The sequence below is a fragment of the Trachemys scripta genome, chromosome 14, assembly GCF_013100865.1.
Source record: "Trachemys scripta elegans isolate TJP31775 chromosome 14, CAS_Tse_1.0, whole genome shotgun sequence".
Lineage (NCBI taxonomy): Eukaryota > Metazoa > Chordata > Testudines > Emydidae > Trachemys > Trachemys scripta.
Genome location: NC_048311.1, coordinates 1,474,531 through 1,487,093, shown reverse-complemented (window position 1 = coordinate 1,487,093; position 12,563 = coordinate 1,474,531). Strand labels below are relative to the sequence as shown.

The 12,563-nt window shown below is 45.4% G+C and overlaps 1 protein-coding gene across 1 annotated transcript; it reads left to right on the top strand.

Annotated features, from left to right (window-relative positions):
- The first annotated feature begins 232 nt into the window (after window positions 1-232).
- Window positions 233-1,165, top strand: LOC117887754 (olfactory receptor 5A1-like). Its single transcript, XM_034790477.1, has one exon. It carries the CDS (start codon window positions 233-235, stop codon window positions 1,163-1,165), a length of 933 nt encoding a protein of 310 aa, XP_034646368.1.
- Window positions 1,166-12,563: the final 11,398 nt, after the last annotated feature.

Sequence of the window (12,563 nt, the reverse complement as noted above, 5' to 3'; positions counted from 1 at the left end):
AGTGGGGCCTGATCTTGGGATTTATGCAACTAAAGTGGTAGTTTGGCACCAAAGTCCTTTTCTGTATCCAGCCCATTTTTGTCTATTTTAAACACACATTTTATAGGATGCAGTAGGCCTTTCTTTACATTCGTCCTACTGATCATATGAGCTCCACCTGCCATTTCAATTTACTTGTGTGTTAATTTTATTTTTTCCAGTCTCACAGGTCAGTTTTCCTGAATAAGGATCAATGGGAAATCAAACCGAAGTGACTGAATTTATTATCCTGGGACTTTCCAATGATCCACAGATGCAGATTTTCCTTTTCCTGATGTTCTTAGTTGTCTACCTAATCACCCTTTTGGCAAACATGGTGATCATGCTGGTGATAAGGGCTGATCCTCACCTTCACACCCCAATGTACTTCTTCCTGTCTCATTTATCCTTTGTTGATATCTGCTATTCCTCAGCCATTGTCCCTAATATGTTGGTGCATTTCCTAGTAGAACACAAAACTATTTCCGTCAATAGCTGCATTGCACAGACTTTCTTCATTTTTCTGCCGGCTGTTGCTGAAGTTTTTATTCTCTCAGCGATGGCTTATGATCGCTATGCTGCCATCTGTGACCCACTGCGTTACATGGACACAATGAGCAAAGGGATCTGTGTTCAGCTGGTGAGCGGTGCATGGGTAATAGGCTTCATAGATGCCCTGATTAATACTGTTTTTGCCCTCAAGTTGCGTTTCTGTGGGCCCAATCAAATCAGCCATTTCAGCTGTGAGCTCCCTCTACTATTACAACTGTCCTGCACTGAGACCCTCATCAATCAAGTGGTGCTTTTTACTTCTGTTGTCATACTTGGATCAAGCTCCTTTCTCTTCACCCTGATCTCCTACATTCACATCATCTCCACCATCCTGAGGATACACTCTGCGGAGTGCAGGCATAAAGCATTCTCCACCTGCAGCTCCCACCTTATTGTGGTTGGTTTGTTGTACTTGACAGCTTTTTTCCAGTACACAAAACCCAGCTCGGTCTCCTCTGTGGTGCTGGATGAAATGTTCTCCATCCAGTACAGCATCATGACCCCCATGTTAAACCCCATTATCTACAGCCTGAAAAACAAGGAAGTGAAAACAGCTATAGGGAAAATGTTGAGGAAATTCAAATTTCTCAAGTAGTGTTGATCTTATTTAAAAAAAAAGTAAAAAGAGCATAGAACTGTGGATAACTTGTGTTTGGGAGATTCTCAGCTCAGGTTTTTGTTCAAAGCCTCAGCTGGTCTAAATCAGTGTGGCTCCATTGAACTCAGCAGGCCACATCCCCATTGGGTAGAAGAGACACCGTTGCAAAGGGGACAGGATCCTGGATCTCCATCTAGGGTGAGTGCTAGAAGCACCAGGATCTAGAGCCATTCATGTGCGCACTCTCTCTCTCTCTCTCTCTTTTGGACAATATCCCTTTTAATCTGACCCACTGACTGCAATAGACCTATGGCTAATTTATACCACTTGAGGATCTGGCCAGTTCTATGAAAAGAACATCTTTGTCTATTGCAATCTGTAGTTCTTCTAGAGTATTTTGTTGAAAACCCTAGTTAATCTCTGTAGTATTTTATAGGATTCATCCCTATTAATGTCTGTGACTTCAAAAAATAATAATAATTAATAATGAGCATGATCCCCAGCTGGGCCACGATACAAAAAGGAATTAAGGCTCTATTAGGAGAGATTGAGAGAGACAGATATCAGGTATCCCACACTGCAGTGGTTAGGGCACGCACACGGGAGGAGGCAGATCCCTTTTTAAAATCTTTATCCTTATAAGGCACTTGAAGAGTGTCTGCTACATCCCTAACTGCTAGGTTAAAAGTTGAGGGGATTCCTCCACCTAATTCCTTCTTCTTCTCTCCACTCTCTCGCTATGGTTTCTTGCCACTTTAGGTGGGGTTAGAGGCTTCCCAGCTGAGAATCCCAAGGTGAAGGAGGTGCCTTTTCCCAGAGGAGATAGGGACTGAACTCCTGTGACAGCTGCGGGATTTAGAACACAACCCTCTGCTTGGCCTTTCCCATTGGCTAAGGAACCATCTGTCATGTTGGCTTTTTTTAATCCCATTCTTAGGTGCCTTTGTCTCCCCTTTCACTGTGTAGGGAGCCTGGCTGCCCAACTCAGGCTCTGGAAACCAAATGATTTAAAAAAAAATCACCTAAAATGTATCCACTGCAATGCTCAGCATTAGAACAGCTACGTCCCTTTTTGAACCTAACTCTGGGTGTAAATTGACATAGCGCCATTAAATCAATGGTACTTTGGGACAGATTCCCAGTTCATGTAAATCCACATAGTGTCCATATTCTAAAGTGATTTTGCATTCCTCAAATTTCCCTCACCATTGAGTTGGAAAGACCTGTATATCATTGAGTTTCCACTTAAATCCTAAACATAATCGGAAGTGCTGCTGGCACGATACACCCCAGTGAAATTCACCCTTAGATGCAGCATTGCAGGTGGTGGAAAGCAACATAACTCCACTGAAAGAAACAGGGCTACACCAATATATCAACTGAGAATCTTGCCTCAGCGAATAAAGTTATAATTCAGAATCCATCTGTTGTCAAAACTGGACTTACAGAGATATGGTCTCAGGTAAATGAAGAGTCAACCAGCAGGCTGGTTTGATTTTCAAAAGAGGTTAGGTGACCTACTCCTATTGGATGGAGAAAATGTTGTCTCAGCGACATTCCCAAGGTCAGTCAGAAAGTCGGCGGAGAGCAAGTTATTGAAGCCTGATCTCTTCCATCCCTGTCTCTGCCTTGAATCACACAATCATCCTTGTGCTCACTGACAGTCCCATATCTCTTCCCATGTCAGTTTAGTACTAACAGAATGCACTCCCTGTCCCAGTTAAGAAAGACACCACCCTCTCCTCCCGGTTTCACAGGGAGAATTTCTTGTTTCACATTCGTCACAAAAAATGAATAGAGTTGGTCGGGGCCAGCTCTCGGTATTTTGCTGCCCTAAGCAAAAAAATTTTTGGCTGCCACCACTCCAGCCCTGGGGTCTCCCCCCACCCGCACCCCCTGTCACCCCAACCCTGGGCTCTCCCCCCCGCACCCCACACGCACAACCCCTGCTGTCCCAACTCTGGGCTCTCCCCCCCATCCCACCTGCACCCCCTGCCACCCCAACTATGGGCTCTCCCTCCCACCCGCACCGCCTGCCGCCCCAGCACTGGGCTTTCCCCGACCAGCGCTGATACTGCCCGCTCTCCCCTCAGCTCCAGCCGGTCCAGCGCTGGCAGGGTCGGGGTAAGCAGCGGGGCTCCCGGGCCGCGCCTCAGCCCAGGGTCCCTCCAGCCGGCGCTCCTGCTTCCAGGACCAGCTGGGACCGGGGAGGACAGAGATGGGGGACCACCCGGCAGGGGGCTAAGGAGCCGGGACAGGGCAGCCCCAGAGGAAGCAGAGCCCCGGAGAGTGGGACGCGGGCCCCGCACAGCAGCGCCCTGCCCTCTATGGCCCCGCTGCTGCTGCTGCTCCTAGCTGCCCTGCCGCAGTCCCTTGGTGGCTCTGGCCGCTTTGCCCAGCCCCGGCTGCAGCACAGGGGGCGGCCACCCTGCGGCACCTGCAGGTGGCTCTGTATTCCCCAAGGGGTGGCCCCCAGCCCGAGTGTCCTGCACTCTGAGCCCACCCAGCCATAAGGTGCAGGCGCTGCTCCCCGACGTGAACCGCAGTGGCCCCAGGGCACCCCCAGTGCAGGACGCGCTGCTGCTGCCAGGGCCGGCTCTAGGCTTTCGCCACCCAACCGCCAAAAACCAAAAAAGAGGCTGGCTGGAATGCCGCCCCTGAAAATGTGCCACCCCAAGCACCTGCTTGGTTTGCTGGTGCCTGGAGGCGGCCCTGGAGCTGGTTGAAAATATTTTAATGAAAAAAAGTCATGGTTCTTTTTCTCATCAAAATTCACAACTTTTGCAACCAGCTCATTGAATAGAAAATAGCATGATTTAGCTACTCTCACTTCCTGCTTTTGCAGGATATCCTGCCTACTAAGCGTCACTCTGTTGGACTGTAATTTCTTTAGAACAGGAATGATGACCACTTTATTTCTTCTCTTTCCTATCCTTCCCCTTTTCCCTTCTGTCTAATAAGAGTCTGGCTTAGCAGGACAAGACTGTATACTTAGGAGCACTGCTGTCAGCCTGGGACCAGAAAGAGGTCACTGAAAGTAATGCCCTAAACAGCTGGATGCTGGTACAAGCTTGCCAGGTCTCTAAGTGGCTAATAAGACAGTGGTCCATGCCTATGTTTATCCAGCTGTGAGGTTGCAAATGAGAGTGAACCCTAGAGACTGAAGCTGCATTTTCTATCTTTGCTGTTCCTTTCCCTCCCTTGTGTGTGTGTTTCTCATTTTTCCTTCTAGGAAATGGAATCTGACTTTAACAAGAACAGCAACGATAGCTCCCACCTAGCTCTACTAACTTCTTCTCTTTCCCTCAAAAGAATAGTTATTACCATCTTTAATGCCATCTAAAAGTCTGGCAACCGATGTTTTTTTTTTTTTTTCCTTCAAAAAATTTGCTTCAGTTAAAGCGGAGGGGAATAACGGATGTTGTTAAAATAAATGCCTTGTTTAACACTTTCCTTTTCAAAGGCTTTAATTGTTTTTCCTTCATTTCTGTGATTTTAATAAAAGCTAAAAAAAATGTTTAATGGTGTGTTTGCCATGGTAACAAGTAGGCTGAGCTCTCTGTATATCAAATTCTGGAGTTTGTTTAATACAGTTTAATACTGGACAGTGACTAGGTTATGTTAACACCTTTGGGGCTACATATCCCAGCTAAATTAATAGAAAATACAGTGATGCACATGAAGTCCTTTGAGATCTTCGGATAAAGAAAGCTGCTGAAGAAAATTGCTCACCTCTTGTACTGCCATTGTCTGTGTCTTGGGAACATAAGAATTTCCGTATTGAGTCAGACCTGCCATGTAGTCTAGAATCCACTTTCTGGGAGTGACCAGAACGAGCTTCTCAGAGGAAGACTCAATAACATGACAGTACACAGATGTGGGATAGTCTGCCCCCATAGCAGAGTCTTTAATTATTAGAGTTTGGTTTAAGCCCTGAAACTTGATATTTAATAGCTCTTCCAAAAATCTTATCATAAAGAATTATGATAGTTCTGGCTATTTTTCTTCTGCAATCCCTTTCTGATTCTTCCTATATTTCTGGTCTCTATGTCTCCCTGTGGCAAGGAGTTCCACAGTTTAATTATCTGTTTTATTTGTGCATAGAGCTCCCTCCCATCAGTGGTTCACCAAACATACACCCTCACCTTATGCAAATCCTATAGAAAGAAAATATAACTTGGTTGCATGGGCTTTTTCATTAATCTATTATGTTTCTGTGCATCTCTTCTCTATGATACTGCATGCACTTGAGTGTTTAGACTAAATGGTTATATCCTTACAGCCTGTCTGCATTCAGAACTCAAAAAGAGACTAACAGAACTTGCTCTTTTCGACTTTGTGAGGGATTGAGCCCAATCAAGATTGTGTATGATCCCAATCCTGCAGACAGATTCAGAATCATGGTAGTGGTCCATAATCACACTTAATTGGAATATGATATTCGTGTGTTCATCCTGTGCACTGGAGTAGCCCTTTTGGGGGATTGATCACTATATGAATATTTATATGAGCATTTGAGTTTTCACTAAGCCAACCAAATTGAAAAGTAAGGTCTACAAGATGATAATTAGATATGCATTTTTACAGGGCTCTGAATTTCTGCACACTGAGGAAGAGAAAGGAGGAAATCTTGAATACAGTGGAAATGAAAATTTTAATGTTGGTGGTTGGAGTTACAAGGATGGACCATGTTCAGAACAAACAAAGTAGGGGAAGTGTTAAGGTAGTACCAATTATATATATAAGCTGAGGGAATCCAGGTTTAGAGGTTTTAGCTATGCAAAAAGAAAATTGGGAGAACATATAGGAAAGAGAGAGTTAAATTTAGAAATGGAGGTTAAGAGAAGTGTTGGAAGACCTAAAATTAGATGGATGGATGTCATAGTAAAGCTTTGTTTAGCTTCTTGGTTTCAGAGGAAATATATTCAAGACAGACTAGAATGGATAAGAGGAACTTGAAGACCCAACTCCATATAGATGGGAATAAGGCTAGAAGATTTGAGTTGAGTAAGTGCAACCAGGGGTTCAGACACTATATTGCAAAATTGCCATTGTGACAGAAATGACAATATCCTGTAATATCCTGGAAAAACCTTACTGAATTAAGTTTAACATGTCTGGAATTTGTTGTATTAAAAATGTAAATATTTATGTACTGTTGTAAAATTGCATGGAAATTCTTTAGGAGGAAGTCATGAATAATGCAAACTCTGGGAGCTATTAGGAACTTTAAAGGACTATTGGGGACAATACGAGTGAAGTGGATGTCCTAGGACATTTTGTGGGGGGAAAGGAATGCAAATGCAGGGCCAAATTTAGGGGCAGGTGACCCAGGGCTTGGGGGACACTGGGCTCAGGGTGCTGTTTTTGTTGTTAGTGACAAAATACAAATGTACAGATCCTAGTGTTAAAATGTATCATTGTATATGACAGGGATAAATCAAGCATGCAAATCATGCCCCAGAGTCATGAAACGTGGTACAAATGCAATAAAAATAAGGTATTCAAAAGATTAATAAATGGAGGGGGGGCAAAGATGCTTCTCGCCTGGGGTGCCATTTGGTCTAGGGCCGGCCCTGTGCAAATGACTCACCTGGAAAACCTTCTTTTGAAGCTGCACTTTGGGCAGAGATTGTCTGGCTTATTACATATGCAAAGTCTCTTCAAAGAGACACACTCGATAAATGTGTCATTCTCAGAGTCAGGCATTGTTCTTGTTGTGAGGTGAGGGTGTGAAGAACATGAATCCATAGGAAAATCCCTAAGTGGGGGTTGAAGGACAGCTCTTACCAAAGCCCATGTTGCAGTTGGGGTGATCTCTGGTAAGCTTGTTGTATAGGTTTCTTTTATTGATTTTAATATATTTTTCTCGGTAATGATTTACCTTAAGACTAAAATACTGAAGGGAAAAAGAACTGGGTGGCCTCCTTTATGTCAGCCAGAATAACACAGAAGGCCCGAACACAGGCTCAATATACTGACTGCCCTTACAAAAGCCAGTACAGGCCAGGGCCTGAACAAGACTAAGCTGTACAATTCCCTGCCAAATTCGGTCAAGGGTTATGACCAGAGGAGGGAGGGGGAGGGAGCAATGTGCAAGGCCTATGCAACATAATAACCACTTGTTTATGAAATATAATAACTGCTTACATGAAGAAATTGCTTCTAGTGAAGGCCCATTTCTCCTGTAGTTCCAGCTAATTGCCAAACTCGCCAATCATATATCTTCTTTGGGCATCCTATAATAAACCCCTATGGCCTTAACGGTAAAACCCCGGAAAATAATATGTACCTTGCCGAGAAAAGCATCCCAACTGGTGCCAAGTACCACCCATAGCGGAAACCGCCAAGAAACCCCCAACCCAATATGCACCCAGTTCTCGTAAATTGATAAGGAAGGTATCGGGAAAAGGGAACAGACCCCAACTCTTATTTCTCACAAATGACATATTATTTGTACTATGCTTGCGGTTTGAAGGAATAAAAGCAGCCTGTGTGCTGTGCTAGGGGTGGTAGTTTTTGGACTGCTACCCCAACGCGTTGGTATGTATTGCAATAAACTGGCCTCAGGCTTAAGTCTGTGAACTAAAATCAATGCATGGGTGACTTTTTCCACGACAATACACTTGCTTAGAAAGCTGTGTGGAAACTTACAAACATAGCAGTTACACTGTGTAGTGTCTCTGAGAAGAGAAGTGAAGCTGGTCTGTTAGGCAGAATATCTTTTGCTTGGAATAACACAGTGATGGCAGGTAATTGGTCAGCCTGAGAATACCCCATCAGAAGGAAGAACAATGCAGGTCTCCACCAAAGAGAGGTAATGGCTGGGGAGCAGGAAGCCTGAGACTGGGTGGCCTCACTGTACCATAGAGGAGGAACACAGGTGCAGTTTTCCTGAACTTTACCAATCATTGCACAGTCAACCCCATGTAAGGAGCAAACCCCACTCAGCAGACCCTGAGAATCTCCATCTGGTTCCTGGCTCCCTGCCCCATGCTCCCTTTCCTAGGGAAAACAATGTCCTTCTGATGCAGGTTTATTTTCCATATGGTGCTGGCTCACTTCAAGTCCATAAGATATGGAGTCTCCGCCCCACAGAGGATGTTTTACCCATTGAACAGTGAGATGGAAAAGAACTCCATGTCGCTTGAAAGCTTGTCTTTTTCATTAATAAAAGTGGTCCAACTTGTCACACCCACAGAGAGAGAGAGAGAGAGAGAGAGAGAGAGATGCTGATGGAACAATACACGACACACAGATAGGTATAAAGAGAAATAATGCTGATAGTCTATCATGATGTAACACATTAAACAATTAATAAAATGTATAGCATTCACATGAGGAAATGTTCAAAAATGTAGGGGGCAGTTTCTGATGTCTTGAAAAAGTCAGAGACCCATGTCAGTGGTTTTCGTTAGTCAGTCAAACGTTAGCCTCGAAAGTTGGCCTCGTTTTGTGCCCTTGAGTTATTTGTGAACTCATCCTGATTTCACTGAATGCTTTGACAAATAATTTGGATGGGCAATTTCTTTTGCCCAAGGCTATTCATGACCTGCCGTCGGAGCATGTAAATGGCAACTCTGACGTTGTACCTCATAATGCTTTATATAAATATGCTTATGAGTATAAACATGACATAACTGGAAGGTGTTTTATGCTAGATATGCCATGTATCACATCTCTGCAAAGATTATGATCTACTGGATATATTCATCCTATTTGTATGCATGTGTCATTTTTGTATTCGAAGATATGAATATTGGCTATGTACTTGTTTAATTTTAAATAGCCTCGATGAAGCAGTTGGTCAGCTTCCTGAGAAAAGGCTATTCTCAGTAAGTGCCCAATCAAGAAACATGTAAGCTAACAATGAACTTTGAGATGCCAATCCACATCTGAGCTTTCCTGGGAATGTGGCCTGGCTTGTTAGGAAATGAGTCATGCATGGCCATGTAACTTGCCCATGTGACTCCAAAACTCCATCTTAGAGCTGGATTCTGCATAGGAGAGAAAAAGGGGTTTCCACCCACAAGAGGAAGTCTATTTAAGCCCCTGGAAACTGTTCCATTTTGTCTTCAGCTGGCTCAAGAGGTAGCCTCTCCACTACCAAAGGATACCTGAAAGAAACTGGAACAAAGGACAGTAACTACAGGAATGTGAGTGATTGCTGGACACAGACTAGAAGAAGGCTAGTCTGTAAAAGAAGCTTATTGGAACATCTCTGAGGGTGAGATTGCATCTGTAGTCATTTTCTACTGTATTAGTCTTAGACTTGCATGTTTTATTTTATTTTACATGGTAATTGACTTTGTTCTGTCTGTTATTACTTGGAACCACTTAAATCCTACTTTTTTGTATTTAATAAAATCATTTTTACTTATTAATTAACCCAGAGTATGTATTAATTCCTGGAGGAGGGGAGGTTGGCAATCAGCTGTGCATATCTCTCTATCAGTGTTATAGAGGACGAACAATTTATGAGTTTACCCTGTATAAGATTTGGACCCCATTGGGAGTTGGGTATCTGAGAGCTAGAGACAGGAGAACTTCTTAAACTTATTTCAGTTAAGCCTGCAAGTTTTGGGGGACCTGGTGCAGACCTGGGTCTGTGTTTGTAGCAGGCTAGCGTGTCGGGCTCAATCAAGGCAAGGGTCTGGAGTCCCAAGCTGGCAGGGAAAACAGGTTTAAAAGTAGTCTCAGCACATCAGGTGGTAGTCCCAAGGGGGTTTCTGTGACCCAACCCATCACAGCAACACCAATGAATGGGTGAATAGTCTTACTTATCTGGGTAGTCAGTTGATGGCAGGAGGTTCTATATCTGAAGAAGTCTGATGGGTCTTGTGTCAATGGCATTTCAGCGTCATTCAAAGGCCCCTGTTTGGGTAGCAGGATGTCTATATGACAACTAAGAAACAAGTCTTAGATCTTGTTGTGATGACATCTAGGTTATATGCAGAAGAAACATCTCCATTAAACACAGCCGAGGAAAGGAAACTAAACAAATTTCCGTGTCGAAAGTTACAGCGTATTCTTAACTTCCATTTGTTTGATTTGTCACAAATGAGGAGATACTTAGATTACCCCAGCAAGTTGCAGTCTGGCATCAGTTGAGATGGCTGCCATGGTGGAGTCATGTTCAACTTGCAGTAGAATTTATGATTTTACTGAAGCTTTTTATATCTGGGGTCAAAGGAAATAGAACATGAGGCTGACTAAGAATGAGATTGGAAGATGCAATTTTGTGGGATTAAAGAAACCTTAACCCTCCCATACTGACTCTTGTGGAAGGAAGAAGACTTGCAAGGAACCATTTAAGATGGAAACCAATTCTATATGCTGCCATGGCTGCATTATAGATATGTGTATCTGCTGATGCTGAGGTGCTGCTGATTTATACAAAGCGAACAGCTTCAAGAAGAGAGACTGAGAAAGCCCTGCCCCAAACTACTTTATAGCCCAATGATTAAAGCACTTTCCTGAGACAGGGGAAACCAAACTTTAAATCTCTGCTCTACAACAGACAGAGATGGGCCATGAACCAATGTCTTCCATGTGCCAGGTGAGTTCCCTAATCACTGTGTTAATGGTACTGGAAGTAAATGAGGTTCCCTGGGCCTCTTTGTGAATTTAGCCTTTTTCCCCCCTTTGCCTTGGATGAAACTATTTTGCAACCTTGTTTCAAATTCACAAATGTATCAGGTCAATTGTTCGGTGAATCAGCTGTTTGTCTGAAAAATGTTGCCCAGCTTTATACAATATAGCTTTTCCTTTGTCTCATCTCCTATTCTTTTCTGCCATCTTACAGTCTATTTGCTTCTTTCTCATTCCTTAACCTGTGTATTCATCTGTAGCGGGGTGGTCAACCCTCTCATGACCCGAAGGGCTTAAAACAGCCCTGGGAGAGGGCTAGGACGGGGGGAGAGCTAGGCTGATTGGGGGAAAGTTGCCACAGGTGGGGCTATGCCCCAATCAGGCTACGGCTGGCCCTATAAAAGGGCTGAGGGCGAGAGCCAGGAGCTCAAAAAGACACACTCTCTCTCTAGCTTCCTGAGAGAGAAGGACCTGGCTGTCTAGTAGCTGAGGAGGGTACCTGAGGTGGAGCAGTATTGGGGAAGGGCAGAGGGATCTGGGAAGCCCCAGCCTAGTAAAACCCCATGCTGCAGGCCTTGTGAAAAGGCCAAAAAGGTACTAGAGCTGCAGAGGGGCAGCCCAGAGACAGGCAAAGGCAGCAGGTCTTAACCTCGCTTGCTGATGACGAGTGGTATACAGACTGCAGTCTGCCCCAGTGAGTGGTGACTAGATGGAGACTGGCAGTAGCCACTGAGGCAAGGTGGGGATAGAGGGTTGGGGTTTCCCCTGGTTGGGGAGACCCAGATTGTCGGTTACCACTGGGGGCAGAACTCTGAGGTAAAAGGCACCGGGGTCCAGGAGACATCGGCCTGCAGAGGGCTCTCCAGGCTAGAAGAGCTAATTCCCAGGATGGCCAGCAGGAGGCACCACACCAGTGAGCCACAAGTGGTGGAGAATGCGGCCAATTGTGGTCCACCTCTGATACAAGGGGTAGGGCAAGGACTGTGGGACTATTGCCCAGATGTGGAACTTGAGTCCCCGAGGGTGGAGAAAATGGACTTTTATTGGAGGGCCTGGGTGACCCATATTGCTGAGCAGCACAGGGGGTTGTTCCGACTCCTGCCGGAGTGGACACCCGAATCATATGAGAGACCAGGCACCAAGGGCAGGAGGCCAGGGCCTGGATCTAAAAACTGTTTTGCCTGTGGGTGATCTGGACACTACAAGGGGGAAAGTCCCTACTGAGATGGAGCAAGGAGGTCCCACCCAGAAAACGCACCCCTTTTGAGGTCAACAGGGGGGTCAAGAACTTGTTGGGCCTGTAAGGAGCCCGGGCACATAAGGAGAGAGTGCCCTCAGGGGCTTGCAGGGCTGAGGCTAGTCCTGAAGGAAGGGCAAAGCCAAAAACAAACTGTGGAAGGGCTGTAGCCAAGGGAAGGCACAGAAGGTGCTTCCACCGACACACCAAGTGCCATTTAACAAGGCACAGCCCCCAGAGAAGGAGGGGGACGCCGGATGATTGGGCCGGGTCCGAAACTGCCCTGGAGGAGGAGGTGGTAAGGAACAAGGCCCCAGAAGGGAGAGGTTCTGGGGCAGAGGGACCCCAGATCAAAAGGGGAATCCATGCGAGAGCGAGACAGGCCCCGGGGGTGAGACAAACAGGGAGGAAAACCCATGCGGGAACTGAGCAGGCTACAGTGGGCACCCAAACGCTTCAGAAGGGAGGCCAGTTGCTCCTCACACTGGACAACCTGTGGCAAAAGAGGGATTCCCTGTGGGCCTAGCTGCAAGGGAAGCTGGGGTGATAGGGAGTTCCGCCCCCCCA

What these genes read in the sequence shown, in the direction of transcription:
- LOC117887754 (XM_034790477.1), top strand. Translation starts at nt 233, where the DNA reads ATGGGAAATCAAACCGAAGTGACTGAATTTATTATCCTGGGACTTTCC.